General features: G+C 43.9%; 1 protein-coding gene across 1 annotated transcript in view; it reads right to left on the reverse strand.

Moving 5' to 3' along the window:
• Nucleotides 1–11,575, reverse strand: part of LOC139661940 (zinc finger protein GLI2-like) — a 33,680-nt gene extending 22,105 nt beyond the window's left edge. The window contains exons 1-2 of the mRNA XM_071540524.1: nt 11,479–11,575; nt 7,510–7,689 (exon numbers count right to left, since the gene is read on the reverse strand). Of these exons, the coding sequence (XP_071396625.1) occupies nt 7,510–7,689; nt 11,479–11,560 (262 nt within the window). The 5' untranslated portion in view covers nt 11,561–11,575. The remainder of the gene's footprint in view (nt 1–7,509; nt 7,690–11,478) is intronic.
• Nucleotides 11,576–12,896: the final 1,321 nt, after the last annotated feature.

A 12,896-nucleotide genomic window follows, 5' to 3' on the forward strand; every position in this document is an offset into this window, starting at 1 on the left:
CGCCACTGGGAGGGCTGGATGAGAGAGAGAGAGAGAGGGAGAGGGAGAGAGAGAGAGAGTGTGTCTGTGTGTGTGGAGGTGGAAGTGGAGTGGAGTACTTTTGGGTGTGAATGTGTGTGTGTTTGGAGTTGGGGTCAGGTACTTTTGTGTGTGTGTGTGTGTGTGTGTGTGTGTGTGAGAGAGAGAGAGTGTGTGTCTATAGGTGGAGTGCTTTTGTGTGTGAATGTGTGTGTTTGTGTGTGTGTGTCTCAGTGTCTGTGCATGTGGATGTGTGGATGTGAGTATGTGGTGAGTGTGTGTGAATGTGGATGGAGGTGGCTTGAGTGTGTGTGTGTGTGTGTGTCCAAACTAGCCAATGACTGCTGGTTTCCCTGAGGCTCTTGGTTCCACTGTGGTTTGTTTGTAACTGGACTGTTTAAAAAATGCCAGACCAGCTGGGAAAGATTTAGAAAGTCAGAATCAGAAATACTCTGCTTTCATTCAGTATCTGCCATCAGTTTGCTCTTGAGCAAGGCACTTCATCTGCAACTGCTGGTGTTAAAGGAAAAGGTTCAACCACACTACTGTATCCTGAGTGACTGAACGCACATAGTGATTGAATCCTGAATGTATATAATTTAATTTAACTAGTGCCTTATTTATTATATTTATTTATTTATTTTTTAAAGTCTCTCGTAACATTATGCTACCATTATTGTTTTTACTACTTTTATTTTTAACTACATCGAGAGAAGCCAGGCGAAATTTCATTGTACATGAGTATAATGACAATAAAGATCTATTCTATTCTATCTATTCTATATTTGTGGAATGCAACACAGTCTTAAATTGCTTTTGTGTTTTTTGTGAAATGAACACAAACTCTGACATGCAGATCAGGTGTAATCTTGACACAAATAATGTTGAGATTGCAGTCCTCCATCATGAAAGGATGATGGGACAAACAGTATGAATTGGACGCAACATTTTCACCTGTTCCTTAGCTCATGGTAAAGTTCATGCAAGGAAAACAACTTTGGTTAAAGTTGGGGTTGAGGAAAACAAAAATTACAACTTCACTCACAGCATTAAACTCCTCAGTGAGTTGGGAAATGAACCCAGGACAGCGGAGGTGAAGGTGCGTTTGTTGTTCACGCCCCTCCACCCCGCTTCACTTTCCACCGTGCAATTTCAGTGTCAAACTCCCTCCTGTTTCCAGTTGCGTCTCCTCTGCCTGTAATCCTTTGCGTTGCGGGGAAACGTATCGTTCTCTCTTCGCGTGCGTGGAGCTCGTTATTTGCATTTAAATCCGTCTTACTCATGTCACAGAATCTCATGCGACCAGGCTGTGGATTGACATGTATAGTCTGCTGCCTGCTGCGTGTCTTTGTTGTCCCAGCACCATGTGTGCCAGCATGTACTTGCGTTGCTATGTCAGTTATCAGTATGTCTTTGCAACAATGGCACAAACTCAAATTTCCAGACATTCACTGCGATTGGCGAATGCAATTTTTTCTTATTCTATGTGAAAACAGTGTTCAGACGCAGAGAGGCTTCGCCGCTCGCTCTCTGCACTTCTCACAGCCACATCCAACAGTTTCTGCGAATAACTTAACAATGACATTTTGGCTAGACAAAACCAAACGTGCTTTCCATTTGTTTTGGCCGCAGCGCCTGCACAGTGTACGGGACGGCTGGAAAGTAAGTTATGACAGCTTTAGTGTGCCTGGCTGGCTGGCTGGCCGGCTTCATGCTTTTTTGGCAGCCTGCCGTCCTTCTCAGCAGCGCAAGTGGAGCCTTGGCCCCCGACACCACAACACAGCGGGCCCATTCACAACGCTCCGCTCTGTCTGGAAGTGCTGCAGCTAAACCCACAGCCCGCGGCGGGAGGAAAGGGTCCACCCCCCCGCAACCTCCACCCCTATCCCCCCCCAAAAACAATGAAAAGCCACGCTGACCAGTATTTTAACCATGCATGTAGACCTGGGTAGGAGGCAAACTTTTCCACTGACCACAATGCCTGGTGGATTGCAAAAAAATCCATCAGATATTTTCAGGATTACAAGCCAATTTGATTTTTAGACTATAAAGGGACTTCCTTAGTTTGGTTGGTTACCTGCTGAAGCGGCTGGCAGAGCAGACTCAGGCTACATTCACACTGCAGCTCAAAAGTTTCCCAATTCTGATTTTTTTTCCCCCTCAAGTCTGATGTTTTCTAATGAGTATTAACAGTAAAAATCTGCTCAGAATTGCATTTTTTTCACTTCTAATCTGGACCACATCCCGAGGCCGACGACCTGCATCCTGCTTGTATCGAGCGCTCAAACAGTAAAGTAAATCTTACGTCATTGAACTGAACTTGTCATAATTTTGGTGCCATGGCGATAACATGGAGGAGAGCGAGACATAACAATGGAAAGAAAGCCAAATGACAACCTTATTGGTATTTGGGGAGACGCATCAGTTCAGTCGAAACCTAAAGGCACAAACTGTAACAGAAATGTGTTGACAAGTGGGAGAGGCCGAGGTACAAAAACAGATGTGCCGTCTTTTGTTATTGTTACTCTGCACGCATGTCTTTTTGACATCACTGTTAGTTCATATTAGTGTCAGATATGGGATATATCCTAGAAGAGATATGAACAGCCATCCAAAAAAAAAAATCAAATATGAGCAGCCATTCAGAGCATGAAGGCCTGTGGTGTGAATGTAGTTCCCACCCTGAAGACTGGCTGCTGTGAGGCTGACCAGAGACTTTAGGTCCAAGATTTAGGTCCAGCCATGTTTCTTTTGATGTGTCTGTGTGTGTGTGTGTGTGTGTGTGTGAGAGAGAGAGAGAGACAGAGAGAGAGAGAGAGAGACAGGTACACCTTTCACAGCAGACTAGTGATCAGGGTTGAGAGTTGAGAGGTTTAAAAGTTCATTGCTTAACATTGCTTAATGTCAGCAGCGTCATGTTGTCCGCCATGTTGTGTTGAACACAGAATGTAAACACATCCGCTTTTGATGACATCATAAGGTGACAGGCCATAGGACCAGTGGTGGAAAGTAACTAAGTACATTTACTCAAGTACTGTACTTAAGTACAATTTTGAGGTACTTGTACTTTACTTGAGTATTTCCATTTTATGCTACTTTGTACTTATACTCCAATACATTTATTTCACAGCTATAGTTACTAGTTACTTTTCAGATCAATATTTTATATTTAAAACATTTGATCATCTTTATAAAATAACTATAAAATAGCATTGTTATAGATTAGACTACCCAAAAGTTTAGCTAAATTGTTAAGATTAGCTTCACATTGACAACTTTAAAATGCTGCTTACATGTACATGTATGTCAATAAATCAGTATTAATATTCCAATAATTTATGAAAAATATAACTCTCTAAATGGGGACAGTTTGCATAATGAGTACGTTTACTTTGATACTCTAAGTACATTTTGCTGCCAATACTTATGTACTTTTACTTAAGTAAGATTTTGAATGCAGGACTTTTACTTGTAATGGAGTATCTTTACATTGTTGTATTGCTACTTTTACTGAAGTTAAAGATCTCAGTACTTCTTCCACCACTGCATAGGACATTCCTGTGTACGAGGCTGGGTGTGAATCGCCTTTTACATGGGATGGACCTTTATTAGCAGCACACTGTAATATTCACAGATTGTGTGTTTTGAAATGGATAATCTAGATAGATAGAAACAGAGAAAGAAAGAGAAAAGGGGCATAAGAGGAAATCAAAGAGAGAGGAACAGATGGACAGACAAATGGACCAACAACTGTCTGGGCATCCAAGCCTCCTGCACACTGTGAACTGAAAAGACTCTATATTGGTGAGTGAATGTAGTGTATGACAAACATGCAACAGCAATTTCACTGTTGTTGCTTGAATTGAAAGTTTCCATGGTAATTTATGTGTTGAGTAAGTTTCATGACTCCTGTTAAAACCCCTTTTGTGTAGTTTAAAAAAATCTATGGGTGTCAATGAGAAAATTAGCACTCTCATTTTCATTCATGAAAAGCTTATTTTTTGTGTTTTTCCTAGTGATGGATGGGAGGAGTCCGCCTTGATGTCTTGATTACTGTGCGGGAATCAATCCCCCATTATCTGTCAGTGTGTTTTCTGACAGCCTCCTGAACGGCTGTCAAGATCGAGCGTGTAAATGTCCTGAGAGGAGACGCCGGAATAATGAGCCGAGACTTATTTTCCTCTGTACGCCTTATCAGTTATTAGCGGGAGAAGGACGTATGGTAAAAGGGACTAGAGATATGGGAGCGCTTTTTCATTTCTGATATCTATCATGTGAGCTGAGCTTTGCTGTCCTGACCTGGGATTCTTCCTCAGAAGTCTTTAGGAATAAACACCTTGAAGAGGACAGTGTTGGGATGTAACTAAGTACATTTACTCAAGTACTGTACTTAAGTACTATTTTGAGGTACTTATACTTTACTTGAGTATTTCCAATTTCTGCTACTTTATACTTCTACTCCACTACATTTTTGAGGCAAATATTGTACTTTTTACTCCACTACATGTATCTGATAACTTTAGTTACTAGTTAGTTTACAGATTCATATTATTAATATAAAATAAATATCAACTACTAACTTATGATGTATTATTATAGATTGAGCTACCCAACAGTATATACAGAAATTAAAATGATCCCCACCATTACCAGCTGCAACATTAAAGATGAACACATTAATGCATCAATAATTATAATCCAGTAATGTATATTATTCTGACATGGGCCATTCTGGGCTTTTACTTTTGGTACTTTGAGAATATTTTGATGCTAATACTTTTGTACTTTTACTTAAGTAAGGTTTTGAATGCAGGACTTTTACTTGTAACAGAGTATTTTTACACTGTGGTATTGCTACTTTTACTTAAGTAAAAGATCTGAGTACTTCCTCCACCACTGGAAGAGGACAAGGTGTTTCTAGAGGCTGCAGTGGCTGGGACATCCCAAAATTCACCATCCGCTGACACTATTTTACCAGACAGCTGGCTTTTTAGAATAATTATAAGGCAGCTCCCACACTGATCTGTTGTCTGTCCGTCTCTGTTCATTTCAATTCGTTTTCAATTAGAGCTGTTCCTTGACCTGTCAGACTTCCATCCGTTTTGACTGAACTTTTTTCTGGACGAATGGATTAGTCACCGTCCGTTTAGCCAATTAGACGCTACGTTCCTACGTTTGTTTTGGAAAAAACAGCGACAGACAATAGACACAACAGTCCGACCAAAAAAAAAAAAGAGATAAAATGGAAAAAGATGGGTAAAACATTGGAATGATTTTAGGTTTTCCAGCTCAGTTTCTTATTTAATTTATACTGTTTAGTCTGTTTCTCCTTTTTTTTTCTACAAAATAGCTCCGTTATGAGCAAAGCCTTCTTGTTCTTCTGCCTCGCCGCCATGTTGACACTACAAAACAAACCGAAACAGAAAACAGAAATCTATCGGTCGATTATTCTGTCTGTTTTCTGATGGATCAGTTTGGCCTGAAACCTCCAACTGATGGCTGGATACTTGTCTCAGTGGCTGGTAGGGTTTTTAATCAGGGAAATACTTCAACATGAAAACCCAGCAGTATTTTAGCCTGAAAAGTGTGATTACCGTAACCTCTCATCTCTGGAAAACTATTTAATATTCCAATTATTTGCCTACCGATATTCGAGTATCAGTGCCTCCCTTCAATGTGACTTCAGCAGAGGAGCGGAGAGGGAGCGACAGGATCAGATGGTTTTTAAGGTGGCATGTTGTATCACACAACCCCAGATAGACGAGGCTCCGCTCTCTGGTGTTCATCACGGGGAGATCCCCCTCCGCCATCAGTCTCCCTCGCGGACATGGCTACCCTTTTAAGGTGTCAAGGGAAGCGCGGGATGAAAGTAGGCATTCATTACATTAAATACACCTGCGACCTAATGTACCCCGCCATCGCGCGCACTGTAAATGTCAAGGCAGTACAATAAGTCCTTGTTGTTTATGGAAAAGTGCTGGCAGAGGCTGGAGAGGGAGAAATATTGCGCGGCGCGTGGCCGACACCTGAAGGCCCTCGACCGTTTGAAGTTGTTTGACATGAAAAATGTATACAAGCCTTCGTTTTTTTTTTTTTCTCACACGCCTCGTCTCTGATCTCGGTTTCATCATCCACCTGCAGCCAATGCCCTGATAGGAATTTTCATTCTCCTTAATGAGTGTCAAACCAGCTCAATGGACTGCAGGGTGGCCTAGTGGATAGACAGGCTTCCTTCAACTGGAGGATCTGGATTCAGACCCCCACGCTGGCAAGAATCCTCTCTGGCTTCAGTAAAGCACTTGTGCTGCGTTACAGAGACGTCTGGGAGTTGCAAATTCTGATTTCTTCTGGGACAAATGCAGTGAAACGGCCCTTTAAGTCGGAATTCTAACTAGGAAACTCGGGCAGGATTTCTCAGCCCTGAGGTTTTCGAGATGCAGTTATCTGACGTCTCGTCAACATTGCGGCATACATTGTAAACCGGTGGTTCCCTCTCAGAAGACTGGCTGGTTTTCTATCCCACCAGGTAGTCAATTGCATCACCTGGCGTCCCAAGCAGGGCCGGCACCAGGGTTTTGGTGGCCCTAAACAAGAAATTTGTGGCCCCATAACACAAAAAATTGTGCGTGTATAGAGCTCAAACCTGGCTAACTGAAGTGTAATTCAGTTTTATCAGTATTATTCACTATACTTTCTATGCCTGTTCATTATTACGTTCCATATTGAGTTTATTGATAACCTCTGGAGACCTTGCTTTCCTGTATGATTTCACTGGAACAGTAGATCTATATACAATCCTGAGGCAGAGCACTTACAGTCATATCAGTGCTGTGTGTAATCAAATTGTGCACAGTAAGCACTGCCAATAAATTGAGACGAGCAAACATTATTTAGCCAACTAAATACAGTGAGAACAGAAAATCACAAAAAAGGAGGGGAAAAAAGTGAAATCAAATATGTATTTCTTCTTATGGCGATCTCAAAATACACTAAAAGTTTGATTTTCAGCACCTGTGAGGTAAATAGTTATGCTTATAAATTTGAGATGTTAAGTTTCGGTTACAGTTGCTAATTCTAAGTTAACTGGCTCGGTAACATTGCTAAATATCATCCACTTAACATTAGCTGGGAACAGGATTTTCCGCTGGACAAAGAAAATCTCTCAGGCCTCCGTGTTTCTCTCCTGGTTTTTCCGAGCTGGATCTCTGGAACGCTCTGAGATTGTAATTACGACCTGCCGGGAATTTCCGACTTCCGACTTTGGAATGGAACGCAGCATGAATCCCTACCAGCTCCAGAGGTGCTGTTTTTGTAGCTGACCCTGACCTTTGACCTCCCTGTGGAGTGGGGGGGATGCATACATAAAGGCGAACTTCCCTATGGGGATCAATAATGTATCACATTATTCTTCAATGCAGATCCACAAAACGTTTCACCTTTCAGTGAATGTCGTGATATAGTCGTGGCGTGTTTGTCCCCAGAGTTACTCACCATCGATGGGGGTGATGTAGTCGGGCAGGTGGGCCCCGGTGGCCCCGCCCCCCTGCATCAGCAGCTCGCCGTACGGGCTCCGGTGGCTCGCCATCAGGTGGTAATACTCTGCCGGACTCGCCCCGGGAGGTGGGGGTGGAAGACCAAATATCCCACGATCCTTCAAATGCTCATGGGCCACTGTGGAGTAGAGAGAAGGAGAGGGAGAGAGTCGGTAAAGAGGAGGAAGGAGGGAGGAGGGACAAGAGAGAGGAAGCAGGGAGAGAATGAGTAAGAAGGGGGGAGGAATGGAAAGCAGGAGGAAGTAGGATGTAGGAGGCAGGAGGGAGAGAAGAGGAGGAAAGGAGGGAGCGAGGAAGGAGGGAGGGAATGAGCAAAAAGGGAGGAAGGAGGAATGAGGGAGGAAAGAAGGAAGGAATGATGGAGGAAGGGAGCACAGAGGAAGGAGGGAGAGAGTGAGTAAGAAGGGAGGGTGGAAGGAGGAAGGGTGGTGAGGAAGGACAGAGGGAGAAAGGAGAGAAAGAATGAGTAAGAAAGAAAGGACAGAGGGAGGGAGAGAATAATCAGTAAAAATGGTAGTTTGAGAGGAGGGAGTGACGGAAGGATGGAGAGGATGAGCAGGGAGGATGGAGGGAGAGAAGAAGGAAGGATAGAGGGAGGGATGGAAGGAATGAATGAGTAAGGAGGGAGGGTGATGTAGGGCTGAATTCCTGGTAAGCCTCTCCTCATGCTGCAGAGTTGAATGGGCCGAGGGGCCAGCGGGACGGGACTGTCCAGCAGAGACACTGAGGCAGACCAGGCGGTGGTGAGGGGGGGGGGGGGGTAGTGATGTGCAACGGCCCGTGTAGGTGCCCCCCCCCCCCCCCCCTCCTCAGAGAGAGAGAGAGAGAGAGAGGAGGAGAGGGGCCTCTGGTCTCTTCCACATTCCTGCATTTCCTTGGCCTCATAAACAAAGTAGTGGGACTGCTTAGTGACATTACTTCTTTGTGCCCCCCCCCCCCCCCCACCCCGTCCTGAGGGTGTGTGTGTGTGTGTGTGTGTGTGTGAAAACATTAAAGAAAAATTGCAAGAACTTTCTCTTGCTGTCACTCTCCTCTCACTCTCTTCAATATACTTTATTGGCAATATACAATATTGCCAACATGTCTAAATTTGCTTTGTCTCGCTCTGCCTGAAAACACAAAAAAATGAAGTTTGTATAAATAAAATTCTCTTTCTGCTTCTTCCCTTCTCTCTCTCTCTCTCTCTCTCTCTCTCTCTCTCTCTCTCTCTCCTCCCCCTTACAGTCTACTTTAGTGGCATGAATGAGCAAAACGATGTTGCCAACATGTCTAAATACAAAGACAACTCTCTTTCGCTTTGTCTCCCTCTCTGTCTCCCTGTCTGAAAATGAAGTTAGTAGAAGTAAATTTCCATTTCTGCTCTCTCTCTTTCTCTCTCTCTGTCTCTCTCTCTCTCTCTGTCTCTCTGTTTCTCTCTCTTCTCCCCCTTTCATTGTACTTTATTGGCATGAGTGAACAATATTGCCAACATGTCTAAATACAAAGGGAACTCTCTTTTGCTTTGTCTCTCATACATTTTTTTTTTATCATACATCTTTCTGTTTCTTCCTTCTTCTCTCTCTCTCTCTCTCTCTCTCTCTGTTTCTCTCTCTTCCCCCCCTTTCAGTCTACTTTATTGGCATGAATGAACAATATTGCCAATGGTTAAATACAAAGCAAACTCTCTCTCTCTCTCTCTCTCTCTCTCTCTCTCCCTCTCCCTCTCTCTCTCTCTCTCTCTCTCTCTGGGACTCCTGGTCCTGCAGTGCGGTGTTAACATCTGCACCCAGTAAAGCGCTTTTAAAAGTGTCACGGGCAATAAGAGTGAGATATGAATTTGCTTTACGCCGGCCCTGGCTCTGGAATAGCCGTTTCTCTCCCTGGAGCGTTTTGTTTCGTTCCTTTTTTTTTTTTTTAGCTCTCCATCTGCTCCTGAAGACGTGGGTCTATGGAGGGAAACGTCTCCCCTTGTTTGAGGGTTTTTTTGGGGGGGGGGATTCGGGGAGATGTGGACGGATTCCCCTCCCTCGCTCGTCACCTCGCCCCGGCCTAAGTGATCTTTCAGACACAATTAGGGCGCACACCCGTAAAAGAGAACAGACGTGCGCTTGTGCTGACTTCATAGCTGAACTAGCCCCCCCACCCCCCCCACCCCCACCCCCTTCTCTCTCCCCCCCTTTCCCTTCTGCGCTCTGTCGTTCCCTTACAGGATCACATTTCCACCTTAAAAACTTTTCTGAATGGCCCTCGATGAGGCCGGAGGAGGCAAGATAAAGGCCAGGGCCATTTTCTTGATCAAATGAAAGTGTATGGAAAAATGTGATGGAGAGCAGAGAGGGAGCCAAGAGATTAAAAAAAACAAAAAAAAACAAAAAAAACGTCATGGGTCGCTGTAGTAATGTGGAGGTTGTGTGTTTTTGTAAGGCTGTAATCTGCTGGCAAGTGTCCCAGTAAAAAAAAAAAAAAAGACTGGAGGATGTTTATTTAACGTATCAAATCACATTGATAAAGCAGCAGCTAATTCCCAAAACAAAACTGCAGGCCATGACAAAATGTTATCCTATCTTAAATGTGGAGTGTTGTGGAAAAAAAGGTCACCTGGAACACATAAAAGCCAGCGGCCGCTATATTTCCACAAGGCCCCCGTCTTTCAACAGCGCTATTTGCATTCCCTCGACCGAAAATAGCCTCCCCATCCTTTTCCCTTTCGCGTATATAGCTTTATCACGGCCAGATCTCAGGCGCGGCGCTTATTTAAGTTTAAAAGCAAAGCCACATTACCAGTGACAAGACTGTAAAAGAAGATTTATATCCCGTCCCGCCGCCTCGCCCCAATCTGTTATTGTAATTCGGCACTGAAGAAAGAGTTGTCATCGCGTCCGGGGCAAATTTGGGGGAGGATTACTATTTCTTTTATCAATTTCCGCGGATTTTTTTTTTTTTTTTTAATGGATCCCCTTTCAGTATCAAAGCACCTGGGAGCGCAGGTCAAGGTTTTCCCACTGAGTAATCTGCAGCATGCAAGGCCAATTCATGTAACAGTGTTTGTATGTTGCGACGCATTCGCCAGCAATCACTTTATTCAATTCCCTGCTTCCCTGCTGAATAACATTCCAGTCTTTTTTTTGACTGAGGTTCTCTTAAGGTCCCTGCTCCTGCAAAAACAATACAATAACACAATAGGTCTCTGCTCCTGCAAGCATATTATTATAATATATTTAAAGAGTTTCATTTCAAAATGAGATGTCCACCATTTGAAATAACATCTACTCTTTTAAAGGATACAGTAGTAGGGAAGTTAAGTCCTGGGTTGACAACATTTTTTTCAAAATGGATGTATAGTGTATAGCTCTTTAATTGAATTTAGACAGAAGTTGCCTTACACTGCTGACTAAAAGGAGGTATTAATGGAGAAACATAAAAGGCACCATCCATACCGGGGTTGGGGGTTCGGTTCCCATTGGGACCACCCTCATTAACAATGCATGACCTCATAGTGCTGTAAGTTAGTTACTTTGAATAAGAGCATCCTCTGAATCTGCTCTACAAAGGAAAAAGTGAAAAAAAAAACAATTTTGATAATCACATTTTGGTCATTTTGGTCATTTTTAGTCAGTATTGTTTTTCAATCATACAATTGATTCTGACAAAAATATTGTCAAATGCTTCACTATAGAGTCAATATGATAAAAAAAGACATGCTTTGGGTGCTTTAGGGGTCGTTTTTCTTTCTTTTTTTTTTTTGAGTATCCATTGGCCCATAAGGACTCTATTGGAGAGACAAGCAAGATGTAAGCAGCTCTACAGTGAAGCAAATGACGAGATTTCAGTCACAATTGATGGTTATGATTGAAAATGATGGGAAAACACGCTCAAGTTATGTTTTAAAGACTTTTTTCTCAGTGTCACAATCAGTGCATCGACTTACAGTCTGCGGGGCTGAGGCCCCTGGCTGCTGAGATCATGGACAGGGTGGGGCTGCTGTGCATGGAGCGCAGGTAGTGCTCCATGTGGGGGTTGACGTACGGGTGCGGCGGGCTGAAGGGAGAGTCGCCGGTCGCCACGGCGGCGGGAGACAGCCGGATCAGGGAGATGTCGGAGATGACGGGGCTGCCGGCCAATCCTGTGGGGCTGGAGGGAGGGAGGGAAGGAAGGAAGGAAAGGAAGGAAGGCAGGGAGGAAGAGAGGGAGGGAAAGGAAGAAGGGGAGAAAAGTAGAGAGAAGGGGGAAGAAGGGAGAGAAAGAGGCAAAAAGAGAGAAAGAAAAATCAAGTGATTAGTGAGTGCGATGGCTCAAACTTTAGAACACATCTAACTGATTCTGAAAGACTTTTACACACTGGAGACAAGGAGCAGTGTGGCGTAATAACTTGGGAAACTGTCCTACAACCAGAAGGCCGGGGTTCAAGCATCCACCCTGCTGAAGTGTCATTGAGCAAGACACTGAACCCCTACCAGCTCCAGACCCTGACCTCTGACCTCTGACCTCCCTGTGGAGGGGAACAAGAGTAAAGAGACACAATAAAGCATAAAAAACCCATAAAAAAAGCAAAGCATCTTGTTACAAAATTGCAAAATGTCCTTTGAGGCAGACCAGGCTTTGGCAATCCATGGCTTTAAAGGAATAATACGTGACATTTCGCATAAATAAATGCCAGTTTTTGTCGATTGCTCTAAAACAACAGTGATCTAACCTACTGTATATCCAGTTTATAAAGCTTCTCCACTGTCTGTTCTAAGCAGGTGGTGTCTGGTAGCTCTTTCCTGGGAAAAATCCTCTGCCGCACAGGAAGTGATGCGTTTTACATTTCCGGTTTGTTGTGGAATAAACCGAAGAAGAAGAACTGGGTAGTTAGCATGAGCAGCGATTAGCCACCATGAGAAGAGAAACTCAAACTGCATCAACAGAAAATCCAAGCTCCGCCCATACTGTTTAATTGACAGGTGATCTCTGGGAAGTGCAGTGCAGAAACACCAACAAATATGGAGACTAAATCAAAACAAACAGGAAGTCATGGATTACCGCTTTAACCACTGTGCACTTTCTGCTGTAAACTCATGAGCAGTCTTTGCCACCTGACACGGCTTCAGAATAAACTCCTCAGGCAAAGCGTCTGCAGTAATTCATCTGCAAATCTGATCCTCCGCGTCTCCACCTCTGTGTGTACACAGGCGGCGTTGAGAGTGAGATCACGTCTAACACGGTTCCTCTATCGAGCTTTTGATCTGGAGAAGGGTGAGGGGGTGGGAGGGGGGGGGGGGGGGGGTCTCCGGTGAGATCGGGGTCACGGAGACGAATAGATGAGGGTGTACAGGAGGGAGGGAGCATCGCATGGCACGCAGCCGC

Source organism: Centroberyx affinis, unplaced genomic scaffold (genome assembly GCF_046629955.1).
Source record: "Centroberyx affinis isolate AG114_WGS23_722 - 3 ecotype Tasmania unplaced genomic scaffold, CSIRO-AGI_Caff_v1 ptg003665l_1, whole genome shotgun sequence".
In the NCBI taxonomy this organism is placed as follows: domain Eukaryota; kingdom Metazoa; phylum Chordata; class Actinopteri; order Beryciformes; family Berycidae; genus Centroberyx; species Centroberyx affinis.